This window comes from Gracilinanus agilis, chromosome 2 (genome assembly GCF_016433145.1).
Source record: "Gracilinanus agilis isolate LMUSP501 chromosome 2, AgileGrace, whole genome shotgun sequence".
NCBI classification, from domain to species: domain Eukaryota; kingdom Metazoa; phylum Chordata; class Mammalia; order Didelphimorphia; family Didelphidae; genus Gracilinanus; species Gracilinanus agilis.
The window spans coordinates 669,410,253-669,431,813 of NC_058131.1; the positions used below are offsets into that span (position 1 = coordinate 669,410,253).

The window sequence follows — 21,561 nt, forward strand, 5'->3', positions numbered from 1 at the left end:
GATGACCAGTAGCAGCTTCAACAAAATATTATTTCTTGAATAGTCATGCCAGTAATCAGCAGAAATCTTTTCAACAAGAAATATACCTACTTCAAAATACTAACACAAAATCTGAAATTTTCCTCCCTGCCCCTCCCCCAAAAGGAAAAAGACAATTTGAACTTTCTGTTCAAATGCCTACTTGAGTACTTGACTACTCATGACTACTTGGCTTGCTTTTTACAACCCTAACCTTGCTAAGCACAAGAAATCTCCACTTTGTCAATTAACAAGCCAAGTAAAACAAGGTATTCAGAAACACAAGAGGGAAAAAATAAAGTTATTAGTTTTCCAACCATTTCTGTATATTTGATCATAAACCCTTTACAAAGACACATTCTTCAACCAATTAATCTTTTCATTACTGCAGGTTTTGCAAAAGGCCAACAATACTCATTAGGTACTGTACCATTAACATTGCATTCAAAAAAAGAAAACATAGGAAACCAGATCCTTGCTCTCCTACTCTGCTGATATGCTCTAGTATTGGCCAAAGTATGGTAATACAAAAAGAGTCTTGTGGTGATATAAAAGGCAATAAACACATCAATAGAGTAATGTTCATGTGCAGCCAGAATGAAGAAGATTCCAAAGAGGTTGAGGACCCACGACAGAGTGTGCAAGAAGTTCCAGCTTCTTGGTGTATCTGGAAAGAAAGAATTTCAGTTTAAGACCACAAGCAAATCTTCAACACATATTTCACAAAACAGCTTATAAACACATTTTCTCCCCAGACAGGCTACTTAGACACCCCCAACTTTCACTAAGGCTCACAGAATAATGTCATGATGGCAGAAGATGGATACTTACATTCAGTAACAAAGAAATTGAGCATAGTCAGGACAACTGTGTGGCCACTGAACATATAATCTCCACAAGTGTGTACTCCAGTCAAGGTCATGCCAAAGCCGCTCCATATGGCAAAGGCTCGGTGCAGTTTCTCCCAAACAGTGCCATAGAGCTAGAATGAGGAAAGTCGTGGATTAGCACTTTAAATGCTTGAAAAGATGATTGAAGATTCTTGAAAAGAATTTCCCACAGGAAATTCTCAACAAAATTCAACTGCTGAATGACTCAAAATGATTCAGAGGATAAATGACACCCCTAAATAAAAATGACTTGATTCGGTCTGGTTCCAGTCGAACCTAAGAATTCACTTAGCTAATTGTACTTAATTTACCAATTTAAAAATGTGTTAAGCCAATCAACAGTTCAAACCACTCACTATAGATCAAACGCCCCTACTCAAGTTTACTAGGACTAACATATTTTTCAAAGCCTGGCCATTGGCATAGTGGGAGCACTTTATATAATCTATTAATAAAGGAATACTCAAAAGACACATTCTAATTCATCCTAAGGAAGGGTTAGTCATAGTATCTTTCTAAAGAAAAGGTTTCTGATATCTGAGTGAGCTGTATGAGCAAGGCTAGCTACTGATCAGAGAAGCCTCTTTTGTCAGTATTATTTACTGAATACCAATGACTAGTGGCAGTGTTATTTTTTCTGCTCAGTAATGGCTGACTACCATTCTAGTCTGCTTCAAACTTCACCTTTATAGCTGATACCCAAGAACTCATGGGGAATAAGGCTAATTTAAGTTTCATCATATCCTCTAATCATGAGCATTCTCAATTTCTGTTAACACTGCTAACTCACTAGCTTTCAATTCAACTCAGTGTTTACATCTTCTGTCTTGTTTTGAAGTTAGGGAAGCAGCAGCATTTACTTTTGGGGAAAGAAGTGAAATAGCTGGGGAAAGTTAGCAAGTCAAAGAGAGGCAGCAAGCGACGACAACTAAAAAGCAGTAATTAATCTCTTCTCTGGCCACCTTCTTGACATTTGCCACGTCACGGAGCCCTTTAAAGCACTGACCCTCGACCACATTTCTGATACTAGGTACTCCTAAGAGACTTGACCCGCTCAGGTCTCGACCTCACATCTCATGCCTATGCTGTATTGCCTGGTAAGAATGCTCCATTCCCCATTATTATCTCTAATCCAAGCCATGCATGCTTCCCATTCCATTCCCCTCATCTTCCTTCCTACTGTCTAATTATGAATCCATGATCAAATGGATACTGCCATTGTTATAAGTAGGAGAATTTAAATCAACTACCCTATTGTTCTATTCACCATCTTTTGTAAATCCCCACTCCAAAACATCCATCTCTGTCTGCCACTCCCTGATGTGCTGACTCCCTTTCTTAGAGTGAAGGGACTGTCTTAATTTTGTTTTTGCTTAGGGACAGGCAATACTTGGCTCACAGAAAGTACCTATCTAATACATGTTTTTCTGACCATTCATTCCAGTTCCCTTTATCTCTTTCCACCTTAAACATTCTAGCCACCTTCCCCCAGAAAAGGCGTCCAGATTCATATTATTATAAACTTCAGGAAGCACTAAGACAGACAGGTGTAGGCACCTGCTTCAGGGTTTTCTTCCCTGTATTGGATGCAGTCTCTGATGGCTAACTCACTGCCTCGATTCTTCCATAGAAACGTTCTGTTTTCTTCCTTCTCCCCAAGGGCAGTGATGTTATTTCTAGCAATCTAACTTTACAGCTTAAACCTACAGTGAATCCTGCCTAATGATACAGACTGGCATCTCATCTGGAATTTATGGTCTTAAGGAGCTGTCTAGGGACACAGAAAGGTTAAATGATTTTCCTACTGTTACGCAGCTGTGTTTCACAGGTAGGACTTGAACTCAGTCTTCCTCATTCTGAGGCTAGCTCTTCTATTGGTCTTTACTTACTGTTCTAGACTACCAGTTGGCAATACACTTATAATAGAACTATGGATTTGCTATAATAAGGTTTGCTTTTCAAAGCATACCATCTCCCACCTTTATTTCCTTTGTGAGTTTCTTACTATATGTGCAATGTGTGTCTTCTGTCATGGCATGAGCAATATGAAATATGTTTTGCACAAAAGCACTGGTATAACCTATATCAGACTATTTATCACCTTGGGAAGGGGGTGGGAAGAGAGGAAGAGAGAAAATCTGAATCCTAAAATGTCAGAAAACAATTGTCAAACATTGCTTCTACATGTAACTAAAAATAACAAATTTAAAAAAAGATTTGATCCTTTTGCCCTTTTAATTACCTATTTTTAAAATGAGTGACACAAGAATCTAGGTCAAAAAGTAGGTTATAGCAAAACTCAGAACAATTAATAGTATTAAGGGTAGATTAAAAAAGAAGCTTCCATATATAACAAAATTGGTTAATACGTTATAAAACTCAGAACAATTAACAGTATTAAGGGTAGATTAAAAAAGAAGCTTCCATATATAACAAAATTGGTTAATACGTTATTGGCATGAGACAGAGAGACTGGCTTTTGAGTTGAGGCACTTTAAAAGTTTTCTTTGGAACACACATTATAGTATTTTTACACTACTTCCCATTTCCTTAAGAATCAATTCTTCGGGGAGCTGCTAGGTTGAGAGTTAGGTCCAGAGATGGGAAGTCCTGGGTTCAAATCTGACCTTAGACACTACCCAGCTGTGTGACCCTGGGCAAGTCACTTAACTCCCATTGGCTAGCCCTTACCACTCTTCTGCCTTCAAACCAGTATATAATATTGATTCTAAGATGGAAGGTAAGGGTTTAAAACAAACAAAAAAAAAGAATTAATTCTTTAGTTAAGTCTTTCCCAGGAGCAAGTTCTCTTCTCTCTGTATATTAAGACTACCTCTTAAGTTCTCCCTAGTTAATCTAATTGCTAAATGAGAGCTTAAACTTTTATCCTTTTAACTTGGTAATTAAAGCCTCCTAAAACTTATAGAAAGTTTCTTAACTCTTATCTTTTTTGGTGCTTCAGTTACTCATCTCTTCTAATATTTAAATAAGAGCAGAAGAATCAGAATTTAAAATATTTCTAACACTCTGCATATACTTCAAACCCTATCAAATATGCAATAATCCATTAAACACAGTATCTAGAAAAGGAGACTATCTCTTTGGTCTAAATTTAGCATAAGATACAACAACAAATAAATGTTTTTAGAAGATCTCTCTTTTAAAAAAATTTAAACATAAAAGGTTATGTTTATTAACTATTTTCTGTACTTCTATTCTTCCCAATCCACAAGGAAATACACAAAGGCCATGTTTATAATATACTAGAATAATCAAATGAAAACTGGCAAATTCAGTTCACTAGTGAAAGATCTAGATTACTGAGTTATATTTGGGCTTCCAGGTTTTAATAGTGGCATTGACAAAATGAGAATACATCCAGAGGATAGTTACCCAAGCCTGAAAAGGGTCCAGAAACAGTGAAATGAAAAATAATTAGAAGGAACTAGGGTTGTTTAACCCAGGAAAAGAGAAGACTGAGGGAAAGGAGAAAAAGAGGGCATTGATATCTGTCTGACTTCAAACTGTTCAAAGGCTATCTTGTAGAAGAAGAAGAATTATATTCATTGTGTTTGCCTCTGGAGGACAGATATAAATGTCACAAGGAGGCAGGTTTCCATCATCTCACAGACAATCAGAGCTAGAAATGATCTTGGCAGTAATCTCATCCAATTCCCACCTCTCTGTACATGTGAGTACTACAGAAGAGAAGTTCTTTGGCTTTTCTAAAGTCATGCTGCTAGTTGGTAGTAGAATTATAACTTGTATCCAAGGCTCTGGGATCATAGTAAATGATTTAAAGGTATGACCAGAGACCATTCAGTACCAAGAATTCTTTCTATGACATTCCAAACAAGTGACTATCTTGAAGATCAAAAAGAAGATCCTAAAGAAGGACCCACTATCTCTTTTTTTAAATGTAATTTTTTCCAAATTACATGTATAAAGTTTCCAACATTTTTCAAAGAATATCAAGTCTTGAATTTTTTCCCCTCTCTTCCTTCTCACTCCTACACCCACCTCTATTGAGACAGTAACAATCTCACATAGATTTTACATATGCAATTGTATAAAATAAGTTTCCCATTTTTTTAATCATTTTTGCGGAAGGAAACTTGAAAAAAAAATTAAGAAAGTGAAAAAAGTCTGCTTGACCCACTACTTCTTTAAGCAGCCTGTTCTACTTTTGCACCGCCGAATAATTATAGTTAGGACTCATAACATAATTCATTCTAAAAAAGAACTTTCTGGAATCATAAGCTAGCTAAAAACGGAATATGAAGTACTGAAATTCCCGTTACTATAAGTTTTTAAGCAAGAGCTAGATGTAATCCACTGCCGGGGATATAACAGAAAGGATTCCTGCATTTGGTGGGAGTTTGAACCAGATAACCTTGCAACGAGAGCAAATTATGGTTAGTATCTTGGGTAGATAATACCCACATAGCCATGGGCAAGCCACTTAATTTCCATGTGCCTCATTTTCCTCATCTATAAAACAAGGGAGTTGGATTAGATGGTCTCTGGAGTCCCTGTACCTTTCAGTACACTGTATCTTTATTTTGTGATCTAATCCTGGAAGCCTTCATCCCAAAGTGAGGATCCAAGGAGCATTTTACAAAATAAGTCAACCATAGTATTTCACTGGCTAGAAGAATGAGCAGATCTTTGAACTACTTTTCAAAGCCACCATAAATGGTGAAATAGTATTAAAAATTCTGATACTGATATCACTTGACAAACTAATTTCTTGACATTTGTTTGGTCTCTCCCACTTGGTTATTTGCACATTGCAAATATTGAAAAACACCCATTTATTAACATATGATAAGCAGCAGAGCCAGAAATGTTCCAAACACTGCAATCAAACCAACACTACTATCAAAAGGAAGGCGGGGGTAGCCATGCGGCCATTACCTTTCCTGAACACTGGAGGTGCTGTCCTGGCACCGAGAGGGAAGTCACGAACATGGTAAAGCAGCGAAGTAAGAACACAGTGCCCATCAGGCTACAAAGCCTTCGAAGGAGTATTGACCTGTCAAGAGAGCATCCAAAAAGAGAGAAAACATGAAATGGAGTTAAAATGCCTATCTAAAAAACTATCTAAAAAAATCATTAACTTTTTTTTTTTTAATCCTTAAGAGCAGCCAGGATAAGGCAAACAGGGTAAAGTGACTTGCCCAAGGTCACATAGCCAGGAACTTTCTGCAGCCACATCTGAACCCAGGTCCACTGTCTGCCCCAAGAAATCCTGGACTCTTACCTATGGAAGAGACAGATAGAAATCATCTGGTCTTAGAGGACAGGAAGATCCAGCCGTGGGACTCTGGGCAAGTCACTCAACCCTTTTGCCTCAGTTTCCTTATCTATGGAATGAATTGGGAAAGGAATCTGCCAACCACCCCAGCATCTCTGCCAAGAAAACTAGTCACGAAGAATTGGACCCGACCACGTCTGACTCCCATCAAGTACTGCTTGGTACAGGCGATTACAGCCCTGGGTCTGACCAGAGGACCCCATCAAGCCGCAATAATACCCGACACCGATACTTGGGTCTAGTACGGTGCCGGGTGACTCCCAACCTTCTGAGGTTTCTCACAGAACTTCTGATTCTGATGGTGGTTTTGTAAAAGTCCATGAAGATTCTATGGCTTTGGAATGTCGAAGTGAAAAGGAGCAATGCAACAGATGTTCGCACCATCCCCTGCCCTAAGGAACACCCAGAGTAAAACACCAGACTTTCAAAATGGGGCAGAGCTGTGTTCAGAATGGATATGGCAAGAAGAGATAGTTGCAGAATCAAGAGATTTATAAATTAAATTTTTTACTATAAACCTAACAAATACCCAAAAAAGGCATTTTTGTAAATACAATAGAATAGAAAAAAGAGAATTGTACATGAAACTGAGACTTTATTAGGTACTGCCTACTTTCCTAGAATCATAGTATTAGAACTAAAAAGAGTCCTAGAGATTACTTAGGCCAGTGATGGCGAGCCCATGGCACGGGTGCTAAAGGTGGCATGCAAAGGGCCCTCTGGGGGCACGTCCCCCCCTTCCCCCACCCAGAGGGACTTAGGTGGAGCAGCTCCCCTTCACCCTCTCCACGGTGGTGCCTGAGGATATTTTTCACATCCCCCACCCCTTGCCCAGCAGCCTGATGGGAGCACACGTTGGAAGGTGGGCAGCTCAAAGGTGGCAGAGCTGGAGAGTGCTCGGGTCACTCCTCTCCCCCCTCTCTACACTCGCTGAGGACACTCCTCACTTCACCCGCCCCTACACCCAGCAGCCCAATGGGAGTGCTTCCTCCCTCCCGTGTTGGGTAAAGGGGGTAGGGGGTGCCAGCACTTTGTGAGGGGGAGGGGCATGGCACTCCATCTCTAAAAGGTTCGCCATCACTAATCCAGGCAATCTATTTTGCTGATGAGGAAACCATGGTCCAGGTGCTATAATGATTTGCTCAAGATCACAAAGCTATCTACACCAAATTCAGTCCCTTGCTCACTATATTACTTTTCAAAAGTCTTAAAAGATCAAAAATAGCTGCTACCTTAGATCCAAAGTGTTTCTGTGATTTACCTTAAGTGAGGGAAAGTTTTGAAGATTAATTTATCCAAATGTTCCATAGTTATATGGACAGCAAAATATATCAGCGTGTATGCTATTTTTTGTCCTTTCAAACCCAAAGAAAATGGCACTCCTCAACTCCTTAAAGCAGAAAAGATTCATATTTCTTCTCTTTGTGAAAAGGAAAAAAAGCCCAGAGAAATAAGCATACATTATTTACTAGCTTTTCATTTGTTACAATAGTTGGCAGCCTCATAGTGGTGCTTTGTTTACTTATACATGACTTAAAAATTCAATGACCAAAGAAAAATATGTACTTCAGTATGGCATCTCATCAGTAAGGAATATTCTTTATATAAATGTAAATTAATGCCTTTGAAAGGGATTTATCTCTCCTCTAAAGAAGACAAAGTTTGTCCCAAATATATATATAAGGAACTAAGTCAAACCAAAAAATCAAGCCATTCCCCAATAGACAAAAGGTCAAAGTCTCTAGATAAATAGGCAATTTTCAGATGAAGAAATCAAAATTATCAATAAGCACATGAAGAAGTGTTCTAAATCCTTCCTGATTAGAGAAATGCAAATTAAAACAACTCTGAGGTACACCACCTTACGCCTAGCAGACTGGCCAATATGGCGGCAAAGGAAAGAAGTAAATGTTGGAGGGGTTGTGGTAAAATTGGGACACTAATGCATTGCTGGTGGAGTTGTGACTTGGTCCAACCATTCTGGAGGGCAATTTGGAATTATGCCCAAATGGCTTTAAAAGAATGCCTGCCCTTTGATCTGGCCATACCACTGCTGGGTTTGTACCTCAAAGAGATAAGGAAAAAGACTTGGACAAAAATATTTATAGCTGTGCTCTTTATGGTGGCAAAAAATTGGAAAATGAGGGGATGTTCCTTGATTGGGAATAAATAGTTTTCGGAGGGGGGGAGGAAAGAACATGAATCATGTAACCATAGAAAAATATTTTAAATTTTAAAAAGAAAAGAAAAAAGAGAATAAATAAAAGAAAACAAAGTTCGCTGTCAAAAATAAGCAAGTGATGAGACAGGTGGTGACCACAGTTTGAACCAGAACTCTAAGGGGAGAAACCTCCAAGTATGAAGACAGTATTTCATTTTCATCTAACCGTTATAATAACTCCCATACAAATTATATCCCTCTCAATTATATCACACTGTGTTAATATTTTTTTAAACATAACTTAACCCCAATTGCTTAACCTATACCATTCCTCTGCCTTGGAAACTATATATGGTATTGATTCTAAGATGGAAGTTAAGGGTTAAAAAGAAATAAAAGGAAGCATGGGAGGAAATAAAGCTTTAAGAATGTAAAACAGGTTCATTAACATAACAATAAGGCGAGACTGAGGAGTCTGGATAGGTTTATAAAGATCTAGATTCTAGATAGTTTCTGGACAGCTAGGTGGTACACGCATGTCCAGTTTGGAGTCAGGCGGATTCATCTTCCTGAATTAAAATCTGTCCTCAGATGCTTACTAGGTGTGTGACTCTGGGCAAGTCACTTAACTCTGTTTGCCTCAATTTCCTCATTTGTAAGAAAATGAGCTAGAGAAGGTACTGAGAAACCTCTCTAGTATCTTTACAAAGAAAACTCCAAGTGGGGTCACAAAGAAGCAGACATGACTGAAATGACTCAAGAACACAAAACAGTCTCTAAAAAGTAAAAATGTTAAACTACTTGCAATCAAGAGTAAAGAAGTACCTGTGCTTATGAAGGAGAAGCACCAGCAGCCAGATGTAGCAGAGAATAACCCCACACACTTCTGTCATGGCAAAGGCCCATGGGATCCTAGGAACACTGAAAAAGAAGTAAGGAGAGAATCAGAATGCACAGAGGAACATGAGTATGGATTTTTTAAATACTAGGATGAATCTGAAAGCGGTATTTTAAAGTGGACTAATATATTTTCACCTTTAATATTGGGAAGAAGGCTCCTTTTTAGTACTCAAAGAAGAAAAATCAGGCTTCAGGGACAGCTAAGTGAGTGGTTCAGTGGATTGAGAGTCAGACCTCAGAATGGGAGGTCCTGGGTTCAAATCTGGCCTCAGATATGTCTTGACTGTGTGATCCTGGACAAGTCACTTAATCCCTATCCTTACCTCTCTCTTCTGCTTTGGAACAAATACACAGTATTGATTCTAAGATGGAAGGGAAGGGTTAAAAAAACGACACAGGCTTAAAAAGTGTCTCAAATACTGGAAATACTTTGTAGTTCAGTCTTAAAAAAACACACACACACTAAAAAATGAGTGATGGTAGTTATCTTTAGGAACTTTAAAAATTCTTGAAAATCTCTAAAATCAAGTGGATTTTAGTATAATTTTTTAAAAAAATAACTATTTGCATAATGGCTAAACTTTTAAAAGTAAGTTTTCCTAGTAAAAAAAGAAGTCCCAAAGTGATACGCTGCTAACCATTTCTACTACTATCATCCCCCCTCCCCCCACTGCCTAGTTCTGCAGCCACCACCACCATCCCCACTGCCACAGGCATCATCTAATATAAGGAAATGCAATTGTACCTTAAAGCACTATGGGACTGCATGGCTCCATGTGGGAGTTTGTTATGCATGTTAAAAAAGCTTGAGAGAAAAAACTGAGTATCTATTCAGTTATATTGATTCCTATTTTTAGTTCTTCAAAAAGTATTAGTAGGCAGAGCCAAAATAATGGCATAAAGACAAGGGACTCACCTGAGCTCTCCCATCCAAACAATTTTAAAATAATGTCTCAAAAGAAACTCTGGAACAGCAGAATCAATAAAAGGATTGAGTGAAACCATTTTCCATCCGAGAAAGCTTATCAAGGTTGCCAGGAAAGATGTGTCTGCCTGGGGTGAGGGTAGAGTAGTGATGGCTAACCAATGGTATATGTGCCCAAAAAGGCATGCAGAGCCCTCTCTGTGGGCACCCTGTTGTCTCACCTGCTAGAAACTCGGGGCAGCTGTTCCCTTCCCCCTCTCCAGGCTCCTGAGGACATTTCTCTCATCACCTGCCCCTCTGCCCAGCAGCCAATGGGAGCACCTCCTCCCTCCCCTATCTGGGCTGAGTAATGGGGAGGGGAGGCCCAAGGTGGAGGGAGAGGAGTCTGGCACTTAAGTCTCTCAAAGGTTCACTATCACTGGAGTAGTGTGGTCTGGTATAGGCCAGGCCCTGGGGGCGAGGGTGTTGGGGGGGACAGATCTACTGAACCGCAGGGACAACACTTCCAAAGCTCTTGGCCCACAGACAGTAAAGGTAAGACGATTACAGGGGCCCTTCTGCTGGCACTGGGTGCAGGAGGATCCAAGCCTCGGGCCTGGGTCCCAGAGTCCCACCCCTGCAAGGAGGAGCACTTGTGTACTAGAGTTCCCAGCCACAGGGAATGGGAATCCTGGTCACAGCTCAGAAAAAGGCACTTGAAATGGCTCCCAGACCACCCCATGGGCAAGAGACAACAACTGCCCCTCTTCTTAGATCATATCACCTTAGAAGAACTGAAAATGCAGACTTCCCCAGGCCCCTCAAAGAATTAACTCTGAAAACAGCACCAAAAACCTGAAGCTTGGGATAGTGCTGGCTTCACTCTGGGAACAGTCCAATTTTAAGTTGAAAGTCAAGGAAAAGGCTGGAAAATGAGCAAATAACCTGACTGTGTAAGGCTACTATGGTGACAGGAAAGACCAAAACATAACTGGAGAAGAGAACAACAAAGTTGAAATGATTACATGCAAAGAAAAAGGTGAATTGGTCTCAGACACAAAAAGACTTATTATTGGAAGAGTTCAAAAAGTATTTTTGAAAATCAAATTAAGAGTGGAGGAGAAAAACTGGGAAAAGAAATAGGAGTGATACAAGAGAATCATGAAAAAAAGTCATGAGTCTCCAAGACGGAAGGTAAGAGTTTAAAAAAAAAAAAAAAAAGAAAAACCTCAATGGAAAACTTAAAGAAGCTGATTCAAAGTATATTAAGCAATGCCAGCAATATTGTAAGATGACTTAGCTATTCTCAGAAATCCAAAACAATTCCACAAGATTCAAGATGAAAAAATGCCATCTACTTCCAAAGAAAGAACTGATGCAAGTCTGAATATAGATCAAAACATACTAACTTTTTACTTTCTAAAATTTGGAGGGGGGGTTATATTTTCTTTCACAATATAAAAGAGAAATGTTTTGTATGGCCACACATGTATAACCTATATTAAAATGCCTGCCTTCTCAAAAAAGGGTCGTAGCTGTTGTAGGGAAAGTGAGGTGACAGGCAGAGAGAAAGGATTCCAGAACTCTGGAGGCAGTGACTGGCTGGAGTGGCACTTAGTCCCTGGACTTTAGCTCTCTTTGGATACCCTGGTCTTATGTGGATCATCTATCAAGATTTCGCTGGCCAGGAAGAGGTTGAGTTTTGGTGAGACGCTGGCGGATGGTGTAGTCAAGAGCCTTGCTCCCTCCCCTTTGGATTAAAGAGCTGAGACCCTACTGGACTCCTGACAGACCCTGAGGGACAACAGCTGTGAGATCTCCTTCCCACCCAGTGGACCTGCTTTTACCTTCCAGCTTTCCCTTACCCCTAAATACTATCAAAGGGGGAAAATTCTGGATAGGATAGAGTTAGGCAGCTCTGTAAAGTTAGGTAGAGGCGCCAGTATAGAAATCTGTTGAACCTTGGTGGGAGGGAATTCAGTTCTACCAGTCAGATCATCCCATTCCCTTCCCTTAACTGGTCCCAGTTAAATAATAAAACCCTGTTGTTACTTTGTCAGTCTCTCCCTGAAACCTTTCCCAGATCTACAGGATTTTAAGTTACTGGCCCCCAAGAACTATCAAGAACCTAGAAATCATTTAACATTTTTCAATCTTTATACCACCAGCTCACAATATATATTGCAGAGGAAGGGGAGAGAATCTGGAATTCAATTTTTTTTTAATATTTGAAATTGTTTTTATATGTGATTGGAAAAATATTTGATTTAAAAAGTATTAAAGGTAATAAAACAGATAGTATTATTACAATTGAAGAAACAATAATAAATAATTGTCTTGGTATCAATTCTAAGAAAGAGGAGTGGCAAGGGCTAGACAATCAGGGTTAAGTGACTTGCCCAGGGTCACACAATTAGGAATTATCTAAGGCCAGATTTGAATCCATGTCCTCCTGACTCCAGGCCTGGTGCTCTATCTACTATGCCCCTTAGCTGCCCTGATAACAGTATTTTCAACATTATTTTTGAGAATCTTAAAAGCTGACTACTCCCATTCTTTTGCTCTAGCCTAGAGCACATCTGAGCGGGTCTGAATGGCAATTCAATTGCTGACAAATATTAAGCTGCTCTCAGATTGTTTCTCTCATCTCGTTCTCTCCACCAGAATCTAGAAAGGACTTCAAAGGTCACCTCCTCAATCTCCAGCCAAATCACAAACATCCAAAATAGCCCCTTAAGTGGTCATTTAGCTTCCGCTTAAAAGCTTCCAGTGGGGGGAAGCATTACCTCTTTCAAGGTATTTTTGGATCATTTCATTTGTTAAAATGTTTTTCTTTATCTGAACCAGGAACTGCCTTCCACCATCAGTCTCAGCTTTATCCTTGTCACTCACTCACCGACCCCACCCCCTAAGAACAAATCTAACTAGCTGGCAACCCTCCAGACACCCTTTAGATTACTACAGCCGCCATTATCCTTCCTAAACCACGTTTGTTTTGTTTTTTTTTAACCTTTACCTTCTGTTTAGGAATCCATGCTAAGTACTGGTTCCAAAGCAGAAAAGCAAGAAGGACAAGGCAATAGGGGTTAAGTGAGTTGCTCAGGGTCACTCAGCTAGGATGTACTTAAGGTCAAATTTGAACCCAGGACGTCCCATCTCCAGGCTGTCCCCTTCCACTCATTCTTTATACCTGGTCTCGAGAGCCCCTTGCTATGTGGGTTACCCTACTCTGAATAGTCTCCATTTTGTCAGTTCACCAAACATTAGTCAGTTCCTACTAGATGTGCAGTGCCATGATCTGCTCTTAGAAATACAAAGATGAAAAAGGAAACAGTTCCTGCTCAAGGAACTTCTTCTCTTCTGCTAAAAGGACATAAAAAGTAAATCTAGGCAGAAAGGAGGAAAGGGGGCAGGAAAAGTGAGAAAAGGAGAGAACAGACTCAGGCTCAGACACTCAGAAGCTGGGAAGTGACCCTGGGCAAGTCACTTCCCCTCCAGATGCCTCAGAGTCCACCACCCACAGTTAAAGCATTATAGATTTTGCAGAGAGTTGGTGGTGGTGGTGGGAGAGTGGAACAGCTGATAAAGAAACCAGGGAAGCCTGACACCCCTCCCCCCCCACCGCAAGTCCCAGCTACCTACAGAAAATTGTAGCTATAGTCCCTAGCAATGCATACAAGTATGATATAAGTAATTTTGAGAAGGAAAGAAGGAGATCATGGAAGCTGTCACCCAGGAGGGAGCTGAGCTAAGACTTGAAGACAAGGACAAGGATGGTGCCTGACTCCAGGCAGGGCAGCAAGAGATGGTAGTCAAGTCTCGAGAATCTCCATCTGACTAGAATGTTGGGTGGTGAATAGAGCAGGAGAAAATAAAGCTAAAAAGGGGGTTCGGAGCTAGACTGTGGGTGACTGAACACTAAGGAGTCTGCTGTACTAGAGCCACCATTAATTAATCAACACTTACTAAGCAGAGTCTACCGATAGCAGGATAGCAGGTGCTGTGCTAAATGCTGAAGATTTCTGAGCAAAGGTGTGCTGGGTCAGAGATGCGCCTACAGAGAGTTCCTTTGGCTGTCTGAAGGATCAAGAAGGGGGATGAGAAGGATGTTTTATAACATTTTGGCCAAAGGTTAGGAGGGCTTGAATTAGAATGGCCAGCAGTGTTTGTGTGAGCAGAACAAAGGAAAAAGATAAGAGGGATACAGGAAAGGCAGAAGAGAAAGATTTAGAGTAGAGGCTGGTTCTCAGGTTATAAACTTGGCTGAGTAGGACAGCAGGAAAACTTCAGGGGAAAAGGCAAGTCTGGGCGAGGGTCAGGGTAATAAACAATTACATCAAAAGTCCTTCTGCGAATGGGGGTGCAGCCCATCTTCTTGGGGCCATTTTATACAGGAATACTACAGTACCACAGACATGTCCCCTTCTCTGTATGCTGTACTTTTATTCATGATAATGATTTAAAATGTCAAACCCTGGTAGACATGTTTAAACAATTGAGCTTCTAAAAACAGCAAATTCAGATAAATCTGATTAACCACAAATCAAATTAAATGAACTCAAAAATTGTTTTCAACTTTTCTACAGTGACACAGAAGTAGAAGCAATTTTCCCTCTGCTGTTTAGTGAGGAGGGGAATGCAATGAGTCAATTTAAATACCACTAAATGATACAAATGGTTTTAAGTATCCCACATTCCTGTTCTCTCAGATCAAGGGTATAGCAATAATTCATAGTCTCAACACTGGTGTCATAGCCACATGCCTAGATACAATAGATGGCGGGGTGTAAAACTCGGAAAGAAATGGATTCCTGCTGGCAGCATATGGACTTAGAAAACCATAGTTTAATATTATTTCTGTTCTACAGTATTCTTAATTTATTTTGTTAAACATTTCAGTTGCATGGGGGAAATTTCATGGCTACTTGTGCCTCCCCCCCCCTCCACCCTGACATCACACTGCTTTAAGTGAAATCTCCACATGGTCTATAAGAAATCCAGTTAGAAAATTTATTTTAAGGATAAAAACTCTTTGGTAGTATTTTGTTGATACAGTGAAGTGTCATCTAGTCACATCACCCAAGTGTGTGATAGGAAGCCAGTGGGGTTAACAGTTACTTCTTAATTTTCACTGCAAAAACACCAAGCCATAGTTTTGTCTGTGTTCCCGTTTCCAACATCTGGGTCCCTACTGACTCTATATTCTTCATTGGCTTTGATTCTATTCAGTGGCTACGAGCCACAAAAAAGGTATTTACTGAAACTCTCTGAAGTACATGTGCAGAACAAATTAAACCTGACAGCAAATATACAGTAGTGAAGGAACCAAAGAAGTCAGTGAAAGTAAAACATCCTAACGGGATATTAGCTTCTAATAGGAACACATAACAAGTAGCACTTAGCTACTGAGAGAATTTATATGTTGCTGTTTTTATTATTCAATTCCTGAAAACTTCCAATGATATTTTATAAATTTCAAAAAAATGATGGAAAAGTCAAGAAAAGACATTCTTTTTATCCAACTTCTCAATAAGCCTCAGCATCTTCCTATTGCCTCTAGGATCAAATAGAAACTCCTCTATTTGGAATCTACAGCTTTTCCCAACTAATGTGTCTCTCTCCTACATTTCAGGCTTTCTGTACATTGCTCCTCGCCTCTTCACCCGCTCTTGTGCTACAGCCCCATTTGGCCTTCCCTTGCACGCTTTCACAAAGGCCTGGAATGATCTCCCTCCCTTCCTTGGCCTCTTGGAGTCCCAGGCTTCCCTGACTGAGGCTGTACCTCCTACATAAGCCCTTTCCTTCTATCCCTTGCTGCTAGTGATCTCCCGCTCTCCTCTCCTCCTAATTAACTGTACATGTTTTCGATATACTTAAATGCATATTTTGTCTCTTCCTGTAGAATGTCAGCTCTTTGAGAGCAGAAGCTAATATTTATTTTTGTATTCTTGGCATCTAGCATAATGCTTATGTGATATAGTAAGCTCTTAATAAACATTTGAATGGTTAACTTTTTTTTTAAACCCTTACCTTCTGTCTTAGAATCAATACTATGTATTGGTTCCAAGGCAGAAAAGCAGTCAGGGCTAGGCAATGGGGATAAAGTGACTTGCCCAGGGTCACACAGCTAGGAAGCATCTGAGGCCAGATTTTAACCCAGGACCTCCTGTTTCTGGACCTGACTCTCCATCCACTGAGCTACCCAGCTGTCCCCCAGAGAATGGTTAACTTTTTTTTTTTTTTTTAATTTTATTTTACACCCTTATACCTTCTGTCTTAGAATCGATACTGTGTATTGGCTCCAAGGCAGAAGAGTGCTAAGGGCTAGGAGATGAGGGTTAAGTGACTTGCCCAGGGTCACACAGCTAGGCAGTGACTGAGGCTAGATTTGAATCCAGGACCTCCCATCTCTAGGCCCAATCCACCGAGCCCCTCAGCTGCCCCTCAAATGGTTAACTTTTAACTCTTGTCTCTTACGTTATAAATTCCTTGAAACAAGTACAGATCGAATCGCTTTTCAGGTATTGAAAGTATTTTTTAAATTCCCTAAACTTAGTTTTTACTTCACTTTCAAAGAGGACTTGATTCAGAGTCAAAGGAACACAACTGGTGCTTCTCAACCTGAGGGGAGCAACCTACATTTTCTCCGCCTCCGTTTCTCAACTGTAAAGCGAGGGAGGGTCTACCCTAGATGACAAAGGCACCTTCCAACTAAGTCGTTAGTTGGCTTTTAAAAACATGCTATACTATATTAACACTAAATAAAACAATGGTGGGCGGGTTCCGCCAAATGAGATGTAACACTAATTACCACAGAAATTTCAGACCGTGATGTTTATTTAGTTTTTAAAACCACCTCACTGTGGTTCTTTGACTATTAACTGAGAACAAATACTTACCTATCTAGGAATATATCTGGCAGTGGTGGGTATGTCTGCATGTCAGGCACTCGCTCATGGACTATGACCATGATGAAGGAGGTGAACCCAAACACGATGAACACATACACGCAGCTCAATATGGTCTTCCAGTATTCTGGATCTAATCTTCGAACCATGTGCTTGTTTTTGCCATTCATGTACTGGTACTGATCCGAACTCAGGTCGGTGATAGGTCCGTCACAGTCGTGGGGGAGCTCCCCATTACAGAGCCACTCAGAGCCCTGGAGAGAGCTGATGTAGGGGGACAGGGGGCCCAGGGAGCTGTCGCTGCTGTAGCCCATTTCTTCCAAAACATCAATATGTACTTTTTGCAGTTTACGTATTGATAACATCAGCCTTTTGATGTCTCCCAAGACTTTTATTTCCAGAGGAGGTGACCTCAGATCATATTCACTCAGTGTCAGCAGGGTGAGTCCATCGAGTCTATGTTTATTGCATAAGATGTCCACATATTCAAAAAAACCTTCATCTTTCAGCCATATAGCAACGTGCCGAGTAGTCCAACGGCGAATGCAGAGCTGGTTATACCCTGCCATCTTCTCCTTTGTTGTCTGCTGAGGAAAAAAGTGAACAAGTTAATCATGAACTGAAGGGTTCTATGCCAAGGGTCATCTACTTACACACACACACACACACACACACACACACACACACACACACACATGTGATACGTATGGAATATGTGTGTGCATTCTAAAAGAAGCAGCATACAGGGATATTTGCTTCCTAGGGTGGTAAAAAGTAAAATCAAGTTTAGGGAGCACTCACACACTGATAAAATGTTTTCCGACGATTCATTTTTTTTTTAAACCTCAGTTCTGTTAGTTAGCTGGTTCTAAGGCAGAAGAACAGTAAGGGCGAGGCCATGGGGTAACCCAGCATTATTCTTAACGTGTCTGTATTTTAATATATTTACTTAGCAGTTCTAAATTCTCATTGCTAAGGCACTGTCACATTGTCAAGACATACTTTCACAACGAGGCAGAGATGGCCCCTTTCTATATCTTAGATGATCTTTGCTTATGGCTGCATCCAGAAACTTTCTCACCCTGTGGACAATGGGAGGGTGGAAGGAGACTCAGAAATAGGAGAGCCTATCACGTTCTTTGTGAGACTAAGAGTCTTTTTAAAGTTAAGCATACACTATTCAAATGGATCTATGATCACATCAATGTGGGTATTCCTTCTAATGCAGAGATGGCTGTCCGTCTATGTTTTCCCCTAAGTTTGCCACAGAAACTCAATCTAACATGCTGGGGGTTTTCTTTTGTTGTTCACTTGTTTTTCAGTTATGTCCAACACTCTGCAACTGCATTTGGACTCTTCTTAATAGAAATATTGGAGCTGTTTGCCCTTTCCTTCCTCCATGAGGAAACTGAAGTAAAGAGGGTGAAGCGACTTGCCCAGGGTCACACAGTTAAGTAAGTATTGAAGGCCACATTTGAACTCAGGAAGCTGAGTCTTCCTGACTCCAGGCTCTGGAACTCTATCCACTGTGCTGCCTAGTGGGAATATTTTAACTATAATTAATTTAGAAATACTATGATTCTAATCAATTTTTACAAAAATCTGACATTAACTACTATTAGCAAAAAAATAAGACATGAGATTCAGCTGTAAAGAATATCAAATTTCTCAAACATGTACTTAAAAAAATTCTCTAGATATTTCTATTTTCCAAAGAACAGAGAATCATCTAGTTTCTGGAAGCTCTCGAGAGTTGTCTTCATTTTCAATGTACATAACAATCATTGTATTATGCTGGTGCCAAAGTTTTGAAAGAAGGTATAAATTGATGAAAAAGTTAGATTAACTTTTATACTTTGAATATTCTTTTTAAAAGCCAACATGCTTGTAATCTCTGTTATGTGGGAAGTTCAATTCTGGAGTTCTGAGTTGCTATGAGCAAAGTCAATTCTGCATCTGAACAAAGTTTGACACTAATATAGTGTAACCCTAAAGGTAAGGAGAAATCTGCACAGGCCAGAAATAGAGCAGGTCAAAGCTCCTGTGCTGATAAGGCTGGGACTAGTAGCACCAGCACTTACAGCCTGAGTGGGAAGGAAGGAAGGAAGGAAGGAAGAAAGGGAAGAGGGGAGGGAGGGAGGAAGGGAAGAGGGAAAGAAAAAGGGAAGAAGGGTGGGAAGAAGAAAGGAAGACAGACCACAGGAAATTTGGTAAACTAAACTCTAAGTTTTAATATCACTGAAAGCAGTAAAACGTTATTTAAAGTCTTAAGTTAAGGGTCAGGCTTCAAATGAGTATTTTCAAACTTGTGATAATTTAAACATTTTACTTTTTCCACTGTTTTGAATCCATACTTCTCATATTCTTGAGACAAGCATTTTTAGCTGACATTATTTAATGCTTTTAAAGTAGTTAAAATACTTTACATACATCATCTTATTTGATACTTAAAACAACCTTGAGAGAGAAGAATTAAAGGTCAATTATTTACAGAAGAGGAAAGAGACTCAAAAAATTAAAACATTTTTCTATATGGTCAAATAATTATAGTTGTGTGTCAGAGGGAGAATTCAATTCAGGTCTTAAATGATTCCAAGTCTAACATGCTTTCCCTAGTACAACATTGACTCCTAGATCATATGCCTGAAACCCAAAGATATATATGTGTGTGCATGTACATGTGTAAACACATGCATGTCTGTGTTATATGTATGTACACACATCTGGTGGGGGCCTCAGACATCTCTAGTCTGCCAAGTCATAAATTACTGAGACTCCCTTCTGTGTAGGAAATCTCTTTCCCTAAAGCTCTCCAACTTTACAGAAATCAGTGTGTGTTTATCTGTATCCGATGAATAATGAAGCTCATGAAAACCCTTCTACTTTTCTCCCTAAGAGGGGTGAAAAAACTTCCAATGCTCAGCATTCCTGGCCTTATCACAAAACTTTATCATGGAAGACTGACAACTCTATACAACAGGAAATTATCCCAGTTATCAAAGGCATACCAAAACACTACCTGTGGTGACTGAGGTTGGAAAGCAGAAGGAAGACTATTCATATATAAATATATACATATATATCTCATTAAACACTACCTTACAATATTTAAGTACTTTAAGTTACTTTAAAAAAATAACTCTGGATCTCAAAAGGCATATAATTTTTTACTGTCGATATTCTATGGATGTCTACCTGCCAATTTTTAAAAACAAGGTTTTTAAAAATATTTTTCCAAATTTAAAAAACAATTTTTAATATTCATTTTTAAAATTGAGTTCCAAACAGTATGGGGAAAATTAGATCAACATCTTACACCCTATACCAAGCTAAATTCAAAATGGGTAAATGACAAATATAAAGAGTGAAATCATAATTAAATTACATGAACATAGATTAATATACCTGTCAGATCTATGGGAAAGGAAGGAATTTAAGACCAAGCAAGAGACAGAGAACATTGCAAAATGTAAAATGAATGATTTTGATTATATCGAACTAAAAAGGTTTTGTACAAGCAAAACCAATGCAACCAAAATTAGAAGGAAAGCAACAAACTGGGAGAACATTTTTATAACAAAACTCTCTGACAAAGGTTTAATTTCCCAAATATATAAGGAACTAAGTCAAATTTACAAAAAAATCAAGCCATTCCCCAATTGACAAATGGTCAAGAGATATGAATAAGCAGTTCTCACATGATAAAATCAAAACTAACAATAAGCACATGAAAAAGTGTTCTAAGGGGACAGCTGGGTAGCTCAGTGGATTGAGAGTCAGGCCTAGAGACGGGAGGTCCAAGGTTCAAATCTGGCCTCAGACACTTCCCAGCTGTGTGACCCTGGGCAAGTCACTTCACCCCCATTACCCACCCTTACCACTCTTCCACCTAGGAGCCAATACACAAAAGTTAAGGGTTTAAAAAAAAAGAAAAAGAAAAAATGTTTTAAATCCCTCCTGATTAGAGAAATGCAAATTAAAATAATTCTGAAGTACCACCTCACATCTTGCATATTGGCCAATATGACAGCAAAGGAAAGTGATAAATGTTGGAGGGGATGTAGCAAAATTGGGACACTAATACACTGCTGGTGGAGTTCTGAACTGATCCAACCATTTTGAAGGACAATTTGGAACTATGTGCAAAGGACTTTAAATGACTTTCACCTAGACATTCCATTGCTGGGTTTGTACCCCAAAGAAATAATAAGGGAAAAGACTTGTATAAAAATATTTATAGCAGCACTCTCTTTGTGGTGACAAAAAAATTGGAAAATGAGGGAGTGTTCATCGATTGGAGAATAACTGAATAAATTGTGGTATATGCTGGTGATGGATTATTGTGCTGAAAGGAATAAAGAACTAGAGGAATTCCATGTGAACTGGAACCACCTCCAGGAATTGATGCAAAGCGAAAGAAGCAGAACCAGAAGAACATTGAACACAGAGATGGATATGCTGTG

At 39.5% G+C, this 21,561-nt stretch overlaps 1 protein-coding gene across 1 annotated transcript in view; it reads right to left on the bottom strand.

Annotated features, from left to right (window-relative positions):
- Positions 1–372: 372 nt before the first annotated feature.
- Positions 373–21,561, bottom strand: part of SAMD8 (sterile alpha motif domain containing 8) — a 45,876-nt gene continuing 24,687 nt past the window's right edge. Inside the window, exons 2-6 of the mRNA XM_044662799.1 lie at positions 17,090–17,682; positions 9,212–9,307; positions 5,826–5,943; positions 850–1,000; positions 373–685 (exon numbers count right to left, since the gene is read on the bottom strand). Coding sequence (XP_044518734.1) covers positions 381–685; positions 850–1,000; positions 5,826–5,943; positions 9,212–9,307; positions 17,090–17,682 — 1,263 coding nt within the window. The 3' untranslated portion in view covers positions 373–380. The remainder of the gene's footprint in view (positions 686–849; positions 1,001–5,825; positions 5,944–9,211; positions 9,308–17,089; positions 17,683–21,561) is intronic.